This window comes from Eucyclogobius newberryi, unplaced genomic scaffold (genome assembly GCF_026437365.1).
Source record: "Eucyclogobius newberryi isolate DKJ021-1_F unplaced genomic scaffold, fEucNew1.0.hap1 SCAF_4, whole genome shotgun sequence".
NCBI lineage: Eukaryota > Metazoa > Chordata > Actinopteri > Gobiiformes > Gobiidae > Eucyclogobius > Eucyclogobius newberryi.
The window spans coordinates 15,305,369-15,327,868 of NW_027316056.1; the positions used below are offsets into that span (position 1 = coordinate 15,305,369).

Here is a 22,500-nt window from a genome sequence, read left to right on the forward strand (position 1 = left end):
GGATCTCGTCGATCTCGCGGTGATGCAGCTGCTCACCCATCAGCTTCTTCATGGCCTCTCTCAGCTCTGCCAGGCTGATCTGACCGTCACCGTCTGAGTCAAACTGAACAGCAACATTTGAATAAGCGACAGCATTAAAATAATTACAAATGCTATAAATGCTCTGTCTTCAGAATGTTCAAGATTCTGGAAAAGAGGCGATTGGAGGCAAAGTGAAGTCATAACACGATGTTTAATGATTAACTGACTTCAGGACTAAATTCAAACCATTTTAAGTATTCATGACAAAAATAAATAAATAACCAGCTTTGAGTTTCCAGGGTCAAAATATAAGGTATGGTTTGATTTTTTTATAACAAAAGTAAAAAAAATAAAAAAATCTTGCCTTAGAATTGTATTTGAGCTTCACATATATATTTTGTGGTAAAGTGTGAATTATATCTGTAGATTTTTTTAGATTAAAACTGTTGTTGTAAAACTTAAAATCTGTATTTTTCAGGTTTAAAAAAAAGTATAATAGAAAATATGTTTAAACCAGGCTCTGATACATCACTCACACATAATGTATCTGATCAGGTTGCAACTTCCAAAACACCTTGATTTTTCATATTTTGTGATGTTTTGTGGTTAACCCCAGTTTCTCCATTGAAATCACTTAATGTTCCACTTCAGTTTTGCCTACATTCTAGAATTTAGAGGGTTTCTGTTTACCCCGCTGTTTACAGACTTTTAAAGGGTCTATAGTATAAATCCCGAGACCTCTTTGAAGGCGTCCCGGAGCTCCTTCACTCCGATCATGTCTGCAGTCTCAGCCAACATCTTTGGACCCATCAACTCCACAAAGTCCTCAAAGTCCACTCTGCCGCCACCTACAGGACAAAAGCAGGAAGTGTTCAAATGATGTCTTCACTTTCAAATGACCTGGTGTGAGACATGGAAACATGATATCATATAAAATCGATCTTATAAATAGTGTTTTTTATTCAACAGTGTTTTAATCAACATAAAGCAGAAACTGGCTCAAAGTTCAGAGTTCAAGAGTCTTCTCCTTCAGCAGAAATGAACTGGAGTTAAGGAAACATGGTGGTTATACTCCATTGTCGCCTTACATTTCACTTCAATTCTTCTAAAAAATGTATAAAGCACCACAATATGATTCTTATGTTCTATTTCTAAGTTTGTCTGATGTGGGCTTAGTCTGAGCAGCAGCAGATAAACAAGTACAACTGATTTCCTGTCTTTTCAATCCGATGTTAAAGGTGAACTATGTAAGTATCAAAAATGTTCAACAACAAAAAAGGGGCACAGACATTTTATAGAAATTATCACCAGATCAAAACAGAATACACAGAATGGTGTGGTAGTGACACAATTCTTATTTAGGGCAGCAGAGTCAACTCAACCGAATTAGGAGGATGACTTTGCCCTGGACAAATGCCACATAATCACTGAGCCAAAACTTATCGGAGGACAATTTAGCTGCCCCATATGATGAGTAACTGGAGGTATGAGCAGAAATAACCCACATTGCGCGCACTGACCTAAAAGAGCAAAAAACGAACCCATGAATGGAGTTTACTGAGACTATTATTTAACAGAACAAACTGTCATGTAAAAAATAGAATGAAAAGAACACATCACAGCTGACTACAACCACAACAGGAATATATATACACAAATTAATATCAATTTGGTGAAAAAAAATATTGTTGGACAGTCCGACACTTGCAAGGCAATAACATCTCCATGGAGACAGGTAGGTAACAGAAAAGTGACAATGTGTGCCTTTAAAGGTGCTGTTTTATGGCTCTGGTGTAATTAGACCACAGTCTGTTTCACATCTGGATGTTGCACATTAGGGGAAGTAACCATCTGTTGTTTAATCACATAAAACTAAATCATCTCACCGAATAAGAATGAATCAAATAATGAAATAGATTAAAGCATTTCATAATTGTTTAATCTAACAGGTTTTTAAGCGACACAGGGACACTCAATATCATTGTTAATCTCACACTGGGGCTCTGATGTGGTTTGGCCTTTGCATTTGGCTTCAGATCACAGCATTTCAAAATTCTTATTAGTTATTTCTGACACACAGTTTGTAGAAATACAAGACAATACGATACAGTAAGCTTCATTGCTGGCAGTTGACACATTCTCTTTTTTATTGAAAGAATAAACACAGACCAATCAATACTTGTGTGTAAATAAAAATACAGTCCAGTAACATTGGCAAAAATGGAAAAAAAGAGAAAGAAGGAGAAAAAATGAATAAATAAAAATAAAAAGAGAAAAATAAAATAATAAAATTAAAAAAAAAATAAAAAAAGAAAGAAAAGAAAGTGCGGAGTGGGCGGAACCAGAGAAAATACAAAGTGGGCAGTTGACGCATTCTCAGTCGTTCAGTGGCCTTGATCAAAGTGTAGTGTAGAAGTGTAGTATGACCTGCTCGTTTGCGTGTGGCACTCACAGATCTGCTGGCTCAGTTCGATCAGCTCCATCTCTGTGGGCATGTATCCCATCGTCCTCATGCACTCGCCCAGGTCCTTACAGCTGATGAAGCCATCTTTGTCTTTGTCGAACTCCCTGAATGCCTCTCGCAGCTCTGCAAACAAAACAGATGGATAAAAACTGCATTCAATCAATGTTTTTTTTAATGATATGTGAGTCTTGTTACATCAGTGATCAGTCTTCTACTTCTTACATTGGGGGTTTAAGTGTAACATTAAAGAAAAATTGCTTATATCATAATTCCATGGTTGAATTCACCATCAAGAACTGCATCTTTTTGGATAATGAGCAGCTTGGGTATTTAAGTTTTCTAACTGGTGAAAGATGCTGCATAACTTTCCGGCAAATGTACTATTTAAAGCAGATATGAACTGATCAAAGGCGCTCCACTGACGTTGCTTTCCAGCTTTGATGTCACTAATAGCTTTATTAACGGTCCTCTGACATTTAAGGGAAACTAATCACTCAAAATGCACAAACAATTTAAAATACCTTCCATTTCCTCTGGCCGTAGATCCCGATCCTACAGGAAACCACAGGGAATAAAGAAGGGAACGAATGTAAGTCAAACAAGACTAGACAAAGATAAGTACTGTAACATGTATACCAGCAATATCAGGTACATCGTTTATGTTAGATATTATCTCAACATGCTTCAAAATGAGCAGATTGAAAAAAATATTACGTAATCTTTAAAATAATGGTATTTTTTGTTCATTCATTCCACATGTGTCTGATACTTAAACCTCAACATTCACACTTGAAGACACATTTTAGCCGTTACACATGAACAACAAGCTGATCACAACAATGATTAGTGGTACAAACTGTGATCATGTTATAAAATCTTAGTCTTTTTCATTCCACGTGTATTTTGTGCCACGTTGATCCGTCGGAGAGAGATTCTGATGTGGATTACACAACTAGTCCATCTGCACAAATCTATAATAACCTTTGAGTTTATCTGCCCCATAATATCATCCAATCTCCTGTTATTTTTCATTCTGGATCAACTGCATTTGCAGACGGCTGTGCATATGCTCTACATTTCAAAACACGTGTAGTATTTAAGAAAAATAGCACAAATCCAGGCGTTGTGCAGCGTGAACAGCAGGGATACAGATGTTTAAACCTCGCACAATGTGTTTAACTTCAGAAAAAAAGAACTAGTCGTGGGAAATTTGTTTCAGATTTGATAAAAGCCGCCTTGCATTGAACGCAGAAGTGAATGTGTGTCGCTGTAACATCATGAACATGAATTAAAGCGGGCCAAAGGAGACGACAGAGATTATAGCTCAAAATGCTATTACAAATGAGGCTTAAGTGTTTTCTTTTTTTCATTTGTCTGATTGTAGAGTTTTCTGATGCTGACACATTAGAAATAAATACAATCAGGTGAAATAATGGAACAGTCCTTTGAGGAATTTGTGGAACATTAAAAAAGAATATGTATCTGAAGTAATAACATGTCAATTCAGCAAATACAAAAAATTAAAAAGTTGAAAAAAAAAGATGTGGCTTATAAAAAGGAGAGAGTTTTGGTCTTATGGATATATTTATGGAAAGTAGAAAGGTCAAATATTGCTAACTCACTTGATCATGGATATATTTATGAGACGTCAGTTTGTCAACTAATTTCCGTCACTATTTCATACAAACTAATAAAATGCTTCTGGATTAAAGTCTATAATTTAAGTTCATATGAAAGCTGCTGCCTATTCCAAAGCAGGGTGGTCAAATGAGTATTTCGATACACGTTTCGAAAAAAATCGGACATATCTCGACCTCTCTGAATACTTGCACAGTTATGGTCTCAATCCAAATCAGAAAAAGAATATGACCATGTGGTGATATTAAAGAAACCACTATAGTTTGTAATTAAATACATTCTGAGCTGGAGGCAAAAGTGAAGTAGAACATAGGATTAGCCACTGAATATCACAAAAACTGAAAAACAGAACCCAAATTAAAGACATTTACTATTGTATTTTACATTTTGTATTTATTTAAAAGGGAGAGTATTATAGATACTGCATTTTTGATGAACGCAAAATCTCAAGTTTTTAATTTCCCTGCCCAAATATTCACAGAAATGTTGACCCCCACAAGAACGTTTCATTTTATCTGTAAATTATATTATTTATGAAGCTCAAATACAATTGTAGTAACAAAGCAAACTAAGTGACACTTAAAATAACTGACAACAGATTAATTTCAATCACTTTACCTCCAGTTGCGTCCATTCCCCCAATTTAGAACATCCTGATGACATAGTATTTTAAAAGGTCTCTTATTTTGTGTTGAACATTACATTCTGGGTGTTTTTTCATGGTATTGGACATTTTCCTTACAAATGATATTGAGTTTGAGATCCCAGCATTGTGACGACACTATTCAAAAGTCAGCCCAAGGACTTGAGAGAGTTGAATCCGACATCTGTGATATTGTGAGAGCAGCGTCCTCATAATGGGCCTTTTCAATTAGCAGCTTCAGTTCATCAGCTCATCCATCTGCCACTGGCCTCGGCTGGATTTATGACCAAGACCCCAATTACCACAAGTCACTCATCTCTGCGCAATATGTGCAAAGTGTGCGTGGACTGTTCAATATTCAGATGTGAAATGAAGCAGGTATGTAAAGATATCAAATATTTTTTCAGTCTTTGTTAACGTTTGTAAGAAGTTTAGCTTTAGTTTAGTTTATTTGCCATTTGTAGTTTGAAAACCACATAGAAAAGCATGTGCAAAAGCTCAAAGTGCACAGCAAAACATTAAAAACAACTACTTAACAGACGTAGCATGAGATAAGTTACAAAACTACAAGCGTAATTGTTGTTAAGATAAAACCCAAATGACAATCCATTATTCCCATCTCTAGTCACAGTATACAATGTGTATATAATTTTATTTTTATTTTTTTAAGTTGAAGCGCCAATGAAATGGAGGTAATTTAAAGACATTTCAAGGGATTTGGTGAAATGTAAAAAGTAGGTGTTGATACCTTCGATGACTTTTGGCCTTTAAGTGAATATTGTGTTTTAATGGGCAATATTTAAAGTCTATCTATTCTGTAACACTATTAAGTAAATACAAGTACTTTGATTTGTAACTTGGACCTCAATAACTACGCACACTAAAGAGCAGTATAGAAATGGCCTTGGTTTAACCCCAGTTCCAACGCTAATGGGCCTAAATGTAATGAGTTTGATGAGGAAATACATACAAGCTGACTTTGAGTGAAGCCTTGTCTGAGGAAGATACAGGCGGGTCCCACTATGTTGTGCAACATGTGAACGTTTTGGACCAGAGCACAAAGAGGCCCCTCCAGCTCGGGCTCCATCACCACCGCCTCTTCCTCTTCATCATCTATATCCACCTCCATTGTCTCGCCCAGAGTGGTGCCAAAGCCTTCTACCACCTTAGAACAAGCAGGTCCCAGGATGTTAGAAAACATATAGACTCTACACAGTTTGACAGACAACTGGAAAAACATAAGAGGCCGCTGGAAAATGATCTATTTCAAGTTTTAGTTGGGTATGAGTAGGATATATGAACAAACACTATTCATGGGTTTCAACTCCCTGTTTATGTTTATAAGTGATAGTTTATCCAGTCAAAAGATATGTTATAGCTATGGTTTTGATGCACGATTTTTATCACTCTGAAACCCATGGCTAGCACAACAGTTTCTTTTCTAAAAGTGCACCTATGTAACTTTTCTGGTGGATTGTCTGCCACCTGCTTGTCAATGCTTTGAATGTTCCGCAGTATTTATTCAATTACAGCTATTTTTATGGCAAACAACAACAACAACAATGCATTAAAACAACAAGCATTTGACTGTGAGTGGGCTCATCTCTCCACAGATCTGAACTGTAATTTGGCCAGGTGGTTACACCTGCAGGTCTTTATGATACATTTCATGCCATTCTGTGGACCATTGTAAAGACTTAACATCTCTAAAAAAAATACAAGCTGGTGACAGACAATCAAAAAGCTACTTAGCACACCTGTGTTTCATATATTTGTATAGATTTTAAATGTGTTCTTAGATACAAGTATAACACTTTAAATCAGTTGCAGTTTTAGGTGATAAGGTCCAAGGACCATGTTACAGCTACAGCAGTACCTTCAAATACAAAAGAATCCAGACTACGACTAAAAAGAGCTTTTGTATTAAATTGACTGAATAACAAAGATTTTCAGTAATTACCATTTTCCTACAGTTCTTTTCATCTGGCTGTTTCCCAAAAAGTTGGATAAAATAATAACTAGCCTTATTTACCAACTACGAAAACGCATTTGATCAGGTGGTGATTAAACATCGACAACACCTGAAAGTGTGAATAATAAACATTAAATTTTAACAGTCTACAACTACAACAGCATCGCTCAAAAATGCACTGAATGTTCCTGACCCTTTAACAAACTGTCTTGTTATAATAAGGTTATAAGTATTTGGCAGAAGACTCATTTAAACTATATTTAACACAATAAGTAAAGATAATAAAATATGATATAAAATGGCAAAATATGCTAATAAATCAAATTATTACATTTGAGCAATTGAAAGACCAAACAGGCTCATATCAAAGTTTGTTTTAACACATTTCGCAGTGGTCACTTATATTTTCCAGAGCTGCATATCAGAATTTCTACCATACCTTCCTCTTTTTACTGTTCTTTTTGGGCGCTTTGTTGATATTTCCCATCACCTGTCCCAATTCAACCTCTTTCTCTTTTCTCTCATCAAAAGTTGCACAAAACCCCCAAATCCATGCTTTCTCGTGGCGCGTCCTTCCCTCTCAGTCCCTTTAATACTATGACTGCAACTAACGGGCCAGTCTCTCCGGGCTCCACCTGAGTTCCCATTGGTCAAGGTGGAGCTATGATGTCACGCTAAATCCCACAAACCCACACAGAGAAACGCAGTGTCCACCTTTGCTGCGTTTTGAAGCTGTTTTATGGAGACTACGGGGGATTGGAGCGAGCCTGACTGGACCATTTTGACTCTCTCTCTCTTTGCCTCACACATACATTTTTTGTTTTTCTACCTCAATTTTGCACTGGATGAGTGATTTCTTGAATTGGGACCAACCTTGTCTAATCCAGACCCCTCCCGCCTTCATCAAACATCGGGTTTATAGTGTCAAAATGGCCCCTTCTGCCCTGTGTGTGCACGTTGGTTTATGGATGGAGGGAGAAGGCTGCCAGTTTAATCCCTGCGTTTCAGATTAGAGGAAGGAATGAAAATCTAGCACACAGATTTCAAAGCAGACAGGGATTGTGAACTGATTCAGGGTGACAATAATAATATATTATGCGTATAATTTCCCCAGATATTTTGCATGTTATTTTGTTATGAAATGACCACTGTGATAATAAAACTCAATCAGCTCTTTTGTAGCATTTTTATATTGATAATAAACAATATACTCAACATTTAAGCATGACTTTAAACCAAAAATGAATAATCTAAGATAAGATAAGATAAGATATTCTTACACATCTCTATTTTAATAGATTTCACAATTAATTTAAATTTTTGAATACTTATTATATATATTATAAGATGGAAAGGGAATCTACTAAATGATGCCTATAATATTTTTATAAAAGTAAAATTACATCAAAGAAAGTGTTCTTTCATCATTGAACATCAGACTAACCTTGACTATTGTTGTGTGTATTGTGTAAAATAAAATTCTTAATATTAAGCAATTACAGTGTAACCACCACGCATGAATAAATGTATCCTTAATGCATGCTGGGATTCATGCTGGCCCATGTTGTGTGCAGAGTGTGCCAGAGATTAGCTTGGTTTGTCTTTGAATCGCACAGTTGATCTTTGTTTAAATATTTCAGTCCATTTTTGAATCACACTCTTCCTGTTAATTTCCCTTTCCTCTCGCAAATTTATTTCTTATGACTTAGTTTAACAAAATACCAGAATAAATGCTTAAAATATTAATATTATAAAACGTGTATTTTTGGCAAGCGTCAATCCAATTCCGATATAATTGACAGGAGCAGATTTGACCACAAGAGGGCAGTAAAGCTAAATCCATTGCCTCAGACCCTCCACGAGTTGTAATTTTCACTTATTTCCACTAGATGTCAGACTAATCTCTCGTTTTTGCCACGGATCGTTCTAATTTTAAAACAGAGGAGGATGTCACAAATAAAAGCAAAATGAGGTAAAATATAATGCACTAAATAAGAAAATGCTGATATTTTGACGCTGACTGCTTCAAAAATCGCTTGAGACTCCTAGTTTGACCCTCGAGTTTGACCTTTGAATGGATTTAGACATCAAACACTGTCACTATCATAAGCAGACAGGAGAACAGCAGTGATGAGTTGCAACAAAGGATTTGAATCCACAATGTCTCATTATATAACGGTATGTGCCTCAGCCCATGGGCCCGGCTGGACGGCCCCAGATTAGCAAATGAAAGCCTGGACACACTACGAGCTTTTTCTGTATTTTCTTACTCAGCTTTTTGAATGTAGGAACAGGGAGCGTAATGCAAAGAGATGCACCATTATGTATAGTGTTGTAAAGAAGCAACTCATTGTGGCAACAGGTGATGAGTCAATAGGTTCTGGTGAGGCATTGCAGATGAATAGTAAAGAAATAATAATGATTTACAAATAACGTTGTTAGATGCATTATACAATAAAATAATTAATTTGATCATGTATATTTCTTGGTTCATTTTGTTGACATATTATCAGATTGTCAGACTTTGGATGCTTTATTATTGTAGTAAATTAGACATTGCCAGAAAAAAAACCAATTTAGGCAAATATTAACGTGTCCTGCAAAGGGTCAGAAACACATTTTAGATACACTACCTGCTCAGTTTCTCATATAATCCTGTGAGTAGAGGTTAAATAATACTTAACTTTATTATGTGTTGTGCCTCACCTAAAATGTATTAAGAATCAGCATTATTTACATTCATATTAGATTTATAACAATAAGTACATACAAGTTTGTAAAGTGATAATCTTTTGATTGGCTTTAGATGGGAAGGAAAGCAGCAGTATAACTGGGTAAGAGAGTGGGAACAGTTTATTTGGATTTATTTAGATCTCCATTAGCTACAGTTAAAGAGGAGTAGATCTCTGACAGCACTGAGGCCAGCACAGGGCAGTATCTGAACTTTAGAGGGTCTGCACAATATAATTACCGTATTTTCATATTATTGTAAAGTTAAACTGTCTTTATTGCAGTTTGACAAAATGATCAGAGTTGTTTTGTACATATTAAAAACTGACAACAAGCAATGACATGCTCAACAGATCACAAAAGACAATTCCAGCCTTAACAAACCAGCCGCTGTGAACAGAAAGCTCATCAAAGCCCAAACACAGGCGCTGGGTGAGAATCCATGCTTCATCCCTCGACACCAGCTAACGTAGCAGCTGCCTCAAAGTCAAGTCCAGAGGAGCAGCCAACTCCACAGACTCCAGTGCAGTAAACAGCATCATGGAGCACTTCCAAATGTGGGATTTTTGCATGTCATGTTAATAGCTCTGCGTCAGGGTCAGGGCAAGTGATGTGGCACACATGGGCTTGTGCCCACGTGTGCCAGCACCAGCTGACATGCACGCTGACATACAAACACAGATGCCAGGCAGATGTTTCCCTCTGATGAATCAAAGGCAATCAGATGCATTTCTGCAACATGTGAGCTAGATATTGAACTCAACTAACTTCAGGACTTATGGGCTCAGAGAAAAAGTGTTTGGAAAAATTGACTAAAATGTGATTAATCCAATAAAAAAATACAATTAAGTATTGTTTGTGAGTTTTAAGAAATGAAAAAGTTTGAACATTTTGACTGAACAGTGAGACAACAACCCTAAGCCATTGTAGACTGCCTGAAATAATTCAATGTTTCAATGATGACACAAAAGATTAAAATATGAATAGATACATTATAAGACTTATGATTCATAAGACTTATGTTCACTTTAATTTGCATTATTGTCCTCAATTGTGCAACATCTCAGTTATAGTAAACGATTACTGAAACTTAGCTTCTTGCTAAACAGACAAAACATACTTTTTTGAGTTTGAACTAAATGAGAACAGTCATAAGAAACTTTTCACATTAAAATGTAACATTAGGATTAGGACTGTCCCACATTCACCTCTCTCCCACTCTCTTTATTTCTCGGAACAATTCCCAAATCAAGTGCTGTTTGCACCAATGCAGATTTTTCTAAACACAAGTTTTCTACTTTGATCCCAAACGTCCTGGATTAACAGGATAAAACAAGGGTCTATAAATTTCCTTTAGGATTAGATATGCATTTGCTTCAGGATTGGAGGTTCACCACTACGTATTAACAATGGTTACATTTGCCCTTCTCTTGCCCTGCCACAACATTCACAAATCAGTATTTATTCATCCACAAGGGTTCTGTGGCACAAATGCAAATCAAAATGTTGGTTGTACGAACAATATTAAGGTAGTTTGCTATTTATTTAAAAATAGCAAACCACCACAAAGCTGCTTATATAACTTGAGCATAATACAACAGATGTTAGACTGAAAGAATATGTCTTATCATGTCAATAGGGGCAATACTACAACAATGCAACAAGCCTTTTTTCCCATGTATACATTTTGTCAGGTCGGTTCAGTGTGAGATATTGTAAAAGAAATTAGTAAAATGCATGCATGATTCACCATCAGTTGCTATTTTTATTAAAGTTTCAGTGTGATACAATTTAACACAGTTGGCATAACAATTAACAATTCACAACAAAATATCTCTAAAAGCGGCACAGAGAAACCCATCAATAAATAAACAATAAGGACACATCAATCCTTCTCAAATGCGTCTGTTGGAAGACTCAAAATATTACATTTGTTGTATTGAACTATTATAGATTAAAGGTACATTGTGCATCATATACAATAAAATTGGGTTTGAAATTATGCCAAACAAATATCTTTAACTTCTGTATTATTTCCTGAATACAGGCTGGGGCTGCTCACTGTGATGGCGGCTCGCGCGGTGCTTAAAAAAAGTGTTGTGAAAATGTAGATGAATCTCTTCAAAGCTTTATTGTGAAAGCTGTATGTCCCTGTCAGTCTTGAGCAGTTTGATGTCACAAAAATGCAATGGCGCTCTATCTATGACAAAGTTCTTTCTGGGCCCAAAAGTGCAGTTCCAATGGAGAAGCCACTAATCAGAGCATATCTTATTTAGGTCTTATTATAGAACTATGGCATAAAAAGCACAATACTTCCTCAAACAGAAACTAATTTCTCGTCTCTCTGAGCACAGATGGTCTTCTTCCGTGCCTCTCTCAAAGTTCTATTAAAAAATTTATCAATTAATGTATTGCTATTGCCTAAGATGTTTTTACCCCAGTTGCACAATGAACCTTTAAATATTTGTTTAATGAATTACTTTGAATATTAATGTATCCCACCGTTTTGTAACTTTATACATTTATGAGAAAAAAATATTTTGAAATGTATTGGATTAGAAAAAACACATTCTTGGGATTCATAGGACTTTCAGACCTGTATTAGAGGCACAACAGTCTTGACTTGTGAATGACTGAGAACATGCACATAAGTAAAACATATTGTACTGGACTCCATCGTCCCTCGTCTCTACAGCACAAGTACATGTGCATCTGTTCCACTGTCCTCTTAGTGTTTTAAGCTTTAATCTACTCTTTAGGACCCAATCAAACTCTTCTCAGTGTCTTAAGAACATTAAGCCGTCCATTACAGTTCAGCAGCAGCACTCATCCTGCTCTCACTGACTCCATCTGCCACACACACTTTACACCAATAATAGACACCCCTCTGAGAAAAAAAGATAATAATAATGATAATGATAATAATGATAAATATAGCCGCAAGCGGCAATGATCGGCCCTCGCCACGCCGCCGCCACGCCGCAAGAGGAGGGGGCGCTAACGCGCCCCAATTGTCTTTTTATTACGCCTACTGCTGAATCTGTGAAGCTGTCACATCTTCTCACTTTGTTTTACCATCAAAAAGCAATTTTAGTTTGAATTCTTGGCAAAATGTGCGGCTTTGCCGCACAGACACCGTGACTCTTTGAATAAAAATGTGGATAGCTTTTGATGGTCCACCCCTGAAGATGAGCCTCACCAAATTTCAGGTTAATAGGGCTAATGCCCTGGGAGGAGTTTGTGAAAGTCTAAAGTGTAAACATGTTCTGGCGATTTCCCCATTGGAATAACAAGGGAGGTTTTGGTCATTGCTACGGCAACGCCATAACAATTATGACATGGGTCTCATTGACTTTTTTGATGGGGAGGCCAAAATTGAGTTGTGTGTCAAATTTCATAAAATTTCGCAAAACTAAACATTTAACCTCCATATAAAATCTGTAGGGGGCGCTGTGGCTCCAAATTAATTTATTTCACTTCAAGTAGGTTTAGGGCAAAGAGTTTAACAACTGATTCTAATTTGACGCAATTCGGACTTTATCTGCGCAAACGGCAGAAATTTTAAATATGGGAGATTTCTGAAATTCTAGCTACAGTTTGCGGCTTCGCCGCACAGAGACCGTGAGAGGTATCAATGTAATTTGGATAACTTTTGATGTCCCACTCCTCAGTAGCATTTTCACCAAATTTCAGCTTTTTAGGGCCAACGCCCTGGGAGGAGTTCGTAAAAGTACGACGTTTGGAAAAACTCCGAAGTCATGTTTAGCCATTTTTGAAGCAATATGGCCGACATTTGGTTGGGCGGACGGCGTTGCCGTAATAATATTTTTTACTTCTCTTGTCACCATCTACCTCTGCGCCAAATTTCATGATTCTACGATCAGATTTTTTTTCGGTCATTTCCCATCTCTCAATGCATTTTTGGTACATTTGGGGGCGCTGACGCGCCAATTTTTTTTATTTTAGAAAAGGGAAATAGCCAGAATGTAGAGAGGCACGATTTTTAGAGGTGTGCAAATTTTTGTGACTTTTCGTCAATGTTCACTGGGTGAAAAATAGGGGGGTTGGTCCCGAGAAGAAGAAAGAAAGAATAATATTCCGATGCGAAAACAATGTTTCCCATTTTTCAAATATCATAAACTATACATTTTCGGAAAACGCTCGCGCTTTCCTACCTCATGGTGTGGGTCCCTGGTCACTGACGGGTACTTTCGTTAATTTTGAGTGGGCTCCGCCCACTTTGTGTTTTTGGCCCTCTATACAGTAATAATGTTCAATTTTTGCATTACATGCTTATATGCACGGAACATGCAAGAGATGGGGAACGTATTCGTGAGGTACTTAGCGCAAATGAGTGCTTTATATGGGGATGACGACCGCTTCGCGGTCGTCATCCCAATGTAAGGTGCTCGTTTAGTGCGCACTTTTGCACGGGCTTCGCCCGTTTACAACGGTAATGTTCCATTTTCCTACTACTAATTAGTATGCACGGGGCGTGCATGAGTGAAGGAGTGCGTTAGTGAGTGTTTGGAAGTGGGCGAGCGAATCGCGCTCGATTTCGTGCGCACTACGTGCGCACTTTCGCAGCCGTGCTTCGCACGGCCTTACGAGATTAATAGGCCTCTCGCCAGCTTGTGGCGCTCGGGCCTAATAAAAATAATAATATTTTTAGCAAAAACAATATAGCCGTTTCCACTATAACAACAAATTATACATCGTTTGAAAGCTCTAAGCCTTCCCGATGCCGCCATGGGGTGGAATCATCATTACGAGCGCTTACGCGCTCGTCACTCCCTATTCCGTCGGGATGCCCCGCCCACTCCCCATAGACTTCCATTGATTTGAGCAGATACAAGCATGGCCCATGCCTGCGGCATGGATTCTCGCGTACAGGACGATGCCAGGAGGGTTTTTGAAGGAATGCAGCGCTTCGCGCTGCTGTTGTCAACAATTAGTGAATGGGCTACGCCCATTCACTAATTGTTGACTATTTCTGTCATAGCAGGAGTAAGTATGCATGATCCATGCCTTCGGCATGGGCTAGTTCACTGTACTTGCCAGGGGCGACGGGGCACCAAACATGCGGGCTGCGCCCGCATGTTTGGTAAGACAGTTGCAACGCTGCCTTCGGCAGCGTTGCGGGAGCAATAGGCCCTCCGCCCTGCTGGGGCTCGGGCCTAAATATAGCTGTGCGCAGCGAAAAAGGCCCTTGCCCCGCTTGCGACTGCGGGGTACTAGCCACCGCAAAGAGCACACCTCTAATCCTGCTACCTACATCACCCTCCCCCACAAACAGTGCCAACTTTATAGTACTTCATTCAACTTTTTCACAACCGCACAGTTCGAGATAGAGTTATGTCCCCACTGGCTTTTATGTTCAATGTGATGTGGAGAATAAGTGTGCCAAATCTCAACTGTTTATGTAAAACTATTTTTTTATGCTTGTTGACGGAAAGCGCAGGTAAGCCTATGGCAATATTTGTCAGGTTGCCACGGTAACATGCTTGAAGCAAAAGGTATGCTGTCTTTTTGCTTTTTTGTTTAGAATGGCAAGATGGGTGTCTGTGCCAGATTTTCTTAGTGTCAAAAATATATTGTCTAAACCAGACTTGGAGAGACTTATCCATGCGTTTGTCTCCAGTAGATTAGACTACTGTAACGGCCTGCTCACTGGCCTCTCCAAACGAGCTGTAAAACAGCTGCAGTACATCCAGAACGCTGCTGCTCGGGTCCTGACTAGAACCAGGAAGTATGATCACATTAGTCCTGTTCTCAGGTCTCTGCACTGGCTCCCTGTGGCTCAGAGAATAGACTTTAAAGCAGCTCTGCTTGTGTACAAGTCTCTCCATGGCCTAGCACCAAAGTACATCTTGGATATGTTAGTGCCATATGAACCATCTCGGACTCTGAGGACCTCAGGGACCGGCCTCCTGCTGGTGCCAGAGTCAGGACTAAACATGGGGAATCTGCGTTTCAGTTTTATGCAGCTAAAATCTGGAACAGTCTTCCTGAAGATGTGAGACAGGCTTCTACTCTGACAATGTTCAAGTCCAAGCTAAAAACTGTTTTGTTTAGTTGTGCATATGACGGGATTTTCTTTCCACTCTTCTCTTTTATGTCTTAAACTGTTTTGAGATTCTTTCATGTCTTTGTGATTTTAATGCAGTTTCCTATTGTGTGGAGCACTATGAATGATTTTCTGTGCTACAAATAAACTTGCCTTGCCTTGTTTGTCTAGGTCAACGTAATTTTTTTCATCCTATTCAAAATGTTTGTAAACCAAAACCCATGTGAGTCATTGTTATTATGTTACTTTTAATGGCGGTTGGCAGCAAACTGAAATGGTATCGCCACCTACTGTAGTTGTACGTCCTCTATAGTTGTATGTCTTCAAAGTATGTGTTTTACACAATGCCATAAAAAAAGGAAAAAAAGGAGAGAGGGAAAGAGGAAGAGAGAGCGAAAAAGAGATAAAAACCTAATTGCACATGGGTGTAGTTAATTTTGACACATTTTCCAGCCTTTCAACTGAAAAAAGTATGCGATGTAAAATTCTGAAAAAACCCTCTCTGTGGGGTTACTACTCACTAGTATATCTGTCCTTGTTTACTACTCAATTTGAGTGTTTTTCCTTTGCCGGGACGATTCCAGTTCTTTGGCTTGGGGCTAATAATAGTTTTTTGGACCATTTATTTCCACTATAAAAACTAGAGCTGGAGTCATGTGACTTTGTCACCTTGTGCCTGGTCACAAATTGACTAGTTATATATTTTTTCAGTTGTCTACGACAAATAGATAGGATAGTCTTTTATGATTTATTTTAATCAAGTTTGGAGAGGGCGCTGGAGAGCAGTTTTAATAGATAGCCACTATATTTTCATATCATTGGGTTCAGCTTGGAAATCTTTTCACAAGCTCCAGTAACATTTTCCAATTAAAACATATTTAAGAAACTTAGATTAAAAAAATAAAATTAAAATTAAAAAATTAATCAAATTTTGTTTAAAATTCACTTTGACAACACCTGAAGGCATATCAGCTTAATTGCTCAAGTGTTTTCGATTAAAACTGTAGGAGGAGATGCCAAAAGTATGACGAGGTGCACTTTTGTCAGCGCAGTGTTTGATCCAATATGGCCGACTTGCCGAATAATTTAGGACGAGGTCATATAATTTTTTACATGTTTTCACATGTCCTATTTTTGGAGGTAGTTTTTGCCCTCGGGCTCCCATTAGCCCATGTTAATGCATGTTACTTGCTACTGAGCCGTCTTTCAATATTTTTTCACACGGTCGTCACTCAAATTTAGAGCTCACCGAGTTCTAGTTTTTGATACCACTCACAGGCATATTCGTTCTTATTTGTCCTTATTTACTACTCGATTTTTATGATTTTTTGGCCCCGGGATACAATTTTAATAAGCCTAATAAGTCTAATAAGTCTAATAATAATAATAATGTTCAAAGTACTTATTATATTTTCACACAGCTTTGTATATTTTAGATCAAACTTTTGTCCAAACTTGATTAATTAAACAGTTGAATCAAGTTGTTTGAATTGTAATCCACATATTCTCTGAGCACAGGCCTGTCAGAGCAGGCGATGCAGTGCTGTTATGTGTGTTATGTGTGTTAGTGTGGGCAGAAAGGCAGCATTGGGATGATTGGGACTTTTAATGTACTCACTAACACCTAGGATTCTAAATGTAGCTCAGCACAATTACATGGCTGGAATTATACTAAATGTTTAAAGAAAAGTACAATCACCCAAAAAAAATCAGCTCAACTACAGTAATGTAATGTAGTTCATTACTTTCCATCAAGAACATTATGTGCACATCAATAGTCACCATGACAACTGAATTTAGCGGGCGTAAATGTGCACTAACTTTTCAAGTGAAGCTACTTGTCTCCATGGAGATGTTTCTGCTCTGTCTGGAATGTTCCAGAGTCTGGCATCAAACTTATCTCCATGGACACAAGCAGGTGACCACCAGGCCACAATATAAGTCAGATCTGTGGAGAGACGAGTTTAATGCAACATTGTGGAACATTCCAGGCAAAGCAATGATGACTCCTCGGAGACAAGCAGGTGACAAACCTCCCACCAGAGAAGAAAATGATCCAATCAAAAGAGAAAAGTGATTTATTATTTCACTGAATCAACTTTCACACTATAGGAAACTGTATTTAACAACTGTTTTCATAATTAGTTTTGCTATAACCCAAACATGTCTAATTAAAGTTGCTTCTACAGCCACCAATTATTTTTATTAATCTAAAAATAAGAAAATTATAGTCGATAGCAACAATACTTTGGAGGTTATATCATTTCTGATGTGCAAAGGATCTCCTCAGTGATTTCAGCACTGCCCTCCGGCATCTGTCATCCGGGATTTAGAGAACCACAGTTACATTTGTAACTTTCAAACTGTTGTCTAATACCAAGTCTGGTTCATCTCTCGTTTAAAAAAAAAAAAGAAAAATCAGGAGTTTTTATGAAATTACAGTATATTATGCAAAATCTTTACACATTGAGACAGTTTGAGCCTGTTCTACAGAACCAGCATGTCTTCTCATGTTTATCAGTGTTAAATTCTACACATTCTACCAGCTCTTCAAATAGTTCTCACTTTTGAGGTCAAAATAGAATATTCCTGTGGCCAAACGTAGGCAGTTTCTCAGGAATCCCTCAGCCACTTTTTCCCTAAGAGCAAAGAAGTCTCATGAGCCCTTTCGAGTCCAAGACAGGAGTCAATAGGATTTCAACATAGCCACAGTTAATGTCCAATTGCATCACTAAGCACGGAAACAGTCCCCTCAAGCTTTAACCAAAGCCTCTATGAATTTGATAAAAACATCATTGCACTGAAATTAATGAATAAATGAATGAAAACAGCACAACAGAGACTCAAAGAGACTTGAGCAAGCCGATTGCAACAAAATCAAATACAAGACCAATCACACACCACGCTTGTACTTTACATTCCTGACTGTTTTTAAATAAATATGTGGTAAAACTTTTGGTTCTACTGGTTATCTTAAAGACCAATAATGTACAAATGGTTTGCTTTAGCTTTTAATGCATTGATTCTCCAGTTCTCACATCGCTTGCCCTTCACTGACACACGTCGTAATTCAGGAAGCTTATTTATTTTTTTAAAGTAGCTTCACCAGATTTATTTTGTCCAGACCAATTTTATGCACAAGTTACTTCCATTGTTCACAAGTTACTGCTAGCATTTTATACCAATACTTTTAATTCAAACTTATTTTCAAGACACAAAACAAGAATCAAAAGCATAAGCTAGGATTTATAACATAATACTACAAACAACATAGTTTCAATCATGTGACGATATCAACGTTTTTTAGTCACAAGGGATATATTTCTGCATGAAAAAAGCCTCTTACCTGTCCAAAGACCGAGTCTACAATAGGCCGGAGCTTCCTGCCGTCCCCCTCCTGCAGCCACAGGTCCTCCGGGTCGCCCACGGGGGACGACAGGCTCAGGGTCTTGGCTTTGGATCTCGGGGGCCTTTTCATACTCGCCGAGCTCCATCGCCTGAAGGAGTCGATCTTCTTCTTGATGGAGCCCTGCAAAAAAATGTATATAGCAAAGACGAAAAAGATTAGAACGTGATTGAAGTATATTGTAAACAATTTATTTCTATTTTACAGTGCGACCGAGAAATGAGGAAGTAAATTTCCTATTGATATTTGCCATAGACTTTCCAAAAAGGATAAAAGCTTGAATGCTTGGTCAGAACTAATGTGCTATGTGGTAACTAATGAGTAGAAGACACACAATTTATAATGTATTTCTGAAACTTTAGAAACTGCATAGTAAAAAAGTTAATATTAGGTTTCAATATGTTTTATGGGCTAAAAATAATCACGTCATGGACATTAGTTACCACATAGTTTAGCCTTGCCTTTAAACCATTCATATTTTGAAATTGGTAAAAGCAAATGGGGAATTTACTTTTTGAACCTTAAAGGTGGAATGGACGATTTTTTTCAGCAAATTTTTTATCATATTTCCTCGTGGCGTGGATAAATCGTTTGTCCTGCCACGTATCAATCATAAAACGCACCTACCGCTCACCTGCAGCCGCGTCACAATGAAAGATAAACTGAGTAGGTCAGTGTCATGTATAATGTACTACATTACATGTTTCACTTGTCATTCAATGGATAGTATAACTTTTGGACATTTGGAAAAATGTAAGCATTCCAATAGCATTTTAATGCCAGCTAAAGGCCACACGTTCCATTTTTAGATGATACATTTTACAGGTCAAAGACAAGATGCACTAAAAGGGTGTAGTACAACTTTTCACCATCAGTTCTTCAAGGTCCAACTGACCAAAGTATACTTAAAATGTAACTTCACATGTCTTTCCCGTGGTATTGAGGCTACAGGCCGCACCTCCCCTCAAGTACCACATTACAGTTTTTAGGACAAACAGCTAATGTCACTTAATCTTAGTCAAGTTCTTGCACTGACCTTCTTCAACAACTTTCCCTCGGAAACCTCCATGGACGCTCTGCTGCTGCGGCTGTGGTGGATGTGTGGTGTTGTGGTTTTGGTCCGGTTGGATTCACACAGATGCCTTGCCTCTGTGCCACACTCGTGTCCACTCCACCTCTTTATCCATCCAACACAGGGTCTGACAGGGGCTGCTCGCTCCTCCCTCTCCTCCTCTCATCCCGAGCTCGCAATATCGCTTTCATCTCTCCTCCTGTACTTACAGCCGCCACTCTCATCTGCAAACAGAGTGTTCAAGCACAATCTCTCAATCACAAACAATATTATGATTTCATTTATTCTATTCTACAATGTAGTATAAATGGTCATGGCCTTGTCCAACCTGTTGATTAAGAGACTCAATGTGTACAATGTTTTATGTTCTGTCAAAGTACATCAGTGAAAAGGTCTTGTGCTTCCAAACAGTGTTTCAGCATGTTTGCGACATGTCCCATAATCCGGCATTTATTTCCTCGCTCTGCCTCTGATCTCTCCTGGGCTTGTCCTCAATCCTTTGCACTTAATGTGCTTCTCATTGTTTATTACAGTCACCATATGGACTTGGCTCAGTCCAAAAATGTGTGAGAGCGATATAATCTGACAACAATAACTGAAACGTTTTGTGATTACAATTGTGTTGTAAATAGGGGGAGGGAGTGAAATGTCTTATAAAAGCACTCCCGTTATTCGAGTATTTTATTATAATGATGCAAATCCCAATGCGATTGAAAACCTCTTTTTCAAGGCTGATCTGGGGCAAGTAGGAAACTTGCAGCACACAATTATTGTTGAAGATATTCAGTTGTAGTCATTTGGACACTGTTTATAGAAAACAAGGCGTTTTGTCTCAATCTCAATCTGCGGAGTTAGTCTGAGAACTCAGATATATATCCTCCTAATCTTCTTTGTATCCTAACAGCCCTGTAATGAGCCATCAAAATCCAATGTTTTTTTCAGACAGTCCAGCCGCATAAGGGATAGAGACACCATATCTTCTTGGTTCTATTTCCCTTTTGTCCTGCTTTTTGCTTAACTTTGTTAAGAGACCTGTGTAATCACAGGCTGAGAAAGTATTCCTCCTTTCTCTTGCCCTCTGAGCTGGTGGATACTTCTTGGGCTCTGTGTTGCAATATAAATTATGCAAATTATATATTATAATTATAAAAAATATAAATCAATGAAAAGTGTCTTTGATCTTCAAAATAGTGCAAAAATCGCTCAGCGAAACCAGTTTACATACCCTGAGTTCAGACTGGAAAGAGTTCCAAGCTGGGGGTGTTACTCATCTAATTTATTATGCTAATATTTAATTGTGATGGTGCAATACACTGCTAAATTATTATTACTTTTGTGTGTTAGATTGTACATTTATCATGGAGCACTTGAATTAGGGTGCACGTCCATGAAAGGGGCTGTACCTGGATGGCTTGTGGAGTCAAAAGTACTCATTGTTTTGCGTGTGGCCCAGGTGCGTTCTGGGAGTTGTGACTCCGCGCGCCTCAAATATGTGTATTCTGAACCGTGGACTTATTAAAAGTTTCAAAACGGAATGTATCATCGTATCATTCGAGGGTGCAACAGGAGCAGCAAGGTAAACGCCTCGCTTCCCAAGATCAGTCCGTCACATGAGCACAGGGCATAGTGACCTTCAGCTCTCTGCACAAGTGGGCACTGATAGGTCGGTGCACAACCACAAAAAGTCTTTTAAATGTAGAAAATTGCAGACAACCTCCGATCGTTGTCATGGTGACAGAAATGCGACTCAGGTTGTACCATGCTACTGGGACACGCTGTATACGGAGCAGAGGCTCAGTTTTAAAGTAGGAATAAACTTTTTCCACCAAATGACTGTTTGGGACTAAAACGAACTTGAAGAGCCATTTTCTCTTCCAAGACAAATGCTAAAAAGACTATGGGGTTTTAATAAACAATCATCTGATCGCAGACTTTGTCCACAAGATGAATTTACTGTACATAATGTTATTGTGTTCTACATGTTCATTCAACTTAATATTGTTCACAAGATAAGTCTTAACTCGCCTTTTGAACAATTTTATCTCTGTATGTGGCCTAAACAATGTCTACATCAGATATATGTTCCAGATCTTCTCAGCTCTGACTTAGCATACTTGCTGATTGGTAGAACAATGGCGCCAAAACCCAACCCTCGCAGGGGTCAGTCAGAGAGAGGATCGTGGAGTAGCTTGCGATGCTAAGCTAACCCACAGAACAAAGACATTCCAGAGAGACATGGCCACAGAAGATAACTTTTCTCTCCTATAAATAAGAATTCTTTCTTTTTAGATGTGATTTAAACTGCATAATGCAAATTCAAGCAAAGGACCTTTTTGAACTTTTGAACTTGGATCCAGGACATTCTCTTCAGACCAGCCTCATCTGTGAATCAGTCCAACGGATTCAGATTCAACATTAACTCACACACAACTAGCAAGATCAAGTACAATCATATCGAGTGTCTCCATCTGTTATTGACTCTTGCAT

The 22,500-nt window shown here is 38.1% G+C and overlaps 1 protein-coding gene across 2 annotated transcripts in view; it reads right to left on the reverse strand.

Moving 5' to 3' along the window:
- The window catches only part of cabp2a (calcium binding protein 2a), a 21,709-nt gene extending 1,505 nt beyond the window's left edge, over window positions 1-20,204 (reverse strand). The window contains exons 1-6 of one of the 2 annotated variants that reach the window (XM_072463422.1): window positions 19,978-20,204; window positions 18,882-19,064; window positions 3,007-3,037; window positions 2,474-2,608; window positions 760-869; window positions 1-103 (exon numbers count right to left, since the gene is read on the reverse strand). The exon at window positions 1-103 is cut by the window's left edge and continues 45 nt beyond it. In XM_072463422.1, coding sequence (XP_072319523.1) covers window positions 1-103; window positions 760-869; window positions 2,474-2,608; window positions 3,007-3,037; window positions 18,882-19,064; window positions 19,978-20,010 — 595 coding nt within the window. In that variant the 5' untranslated portion in view covers window positions 20,011-20,204. Of the gene's footprint in view, window positions 104-759; window positions 870-2,473; window positions 2,609-3,006; window positions 3,038-5,736; window positions 5,932-7,177; window positions 7,451-18,881; window positions 19,065-19,977 lie in introns of those variants that run through there. The other variant, XM_072463421.1, reaches the window with a different exon arrangement.
- Between the last annotated feature and the right edge of the window lie 2,296 nt (window positions 20,205-22,500).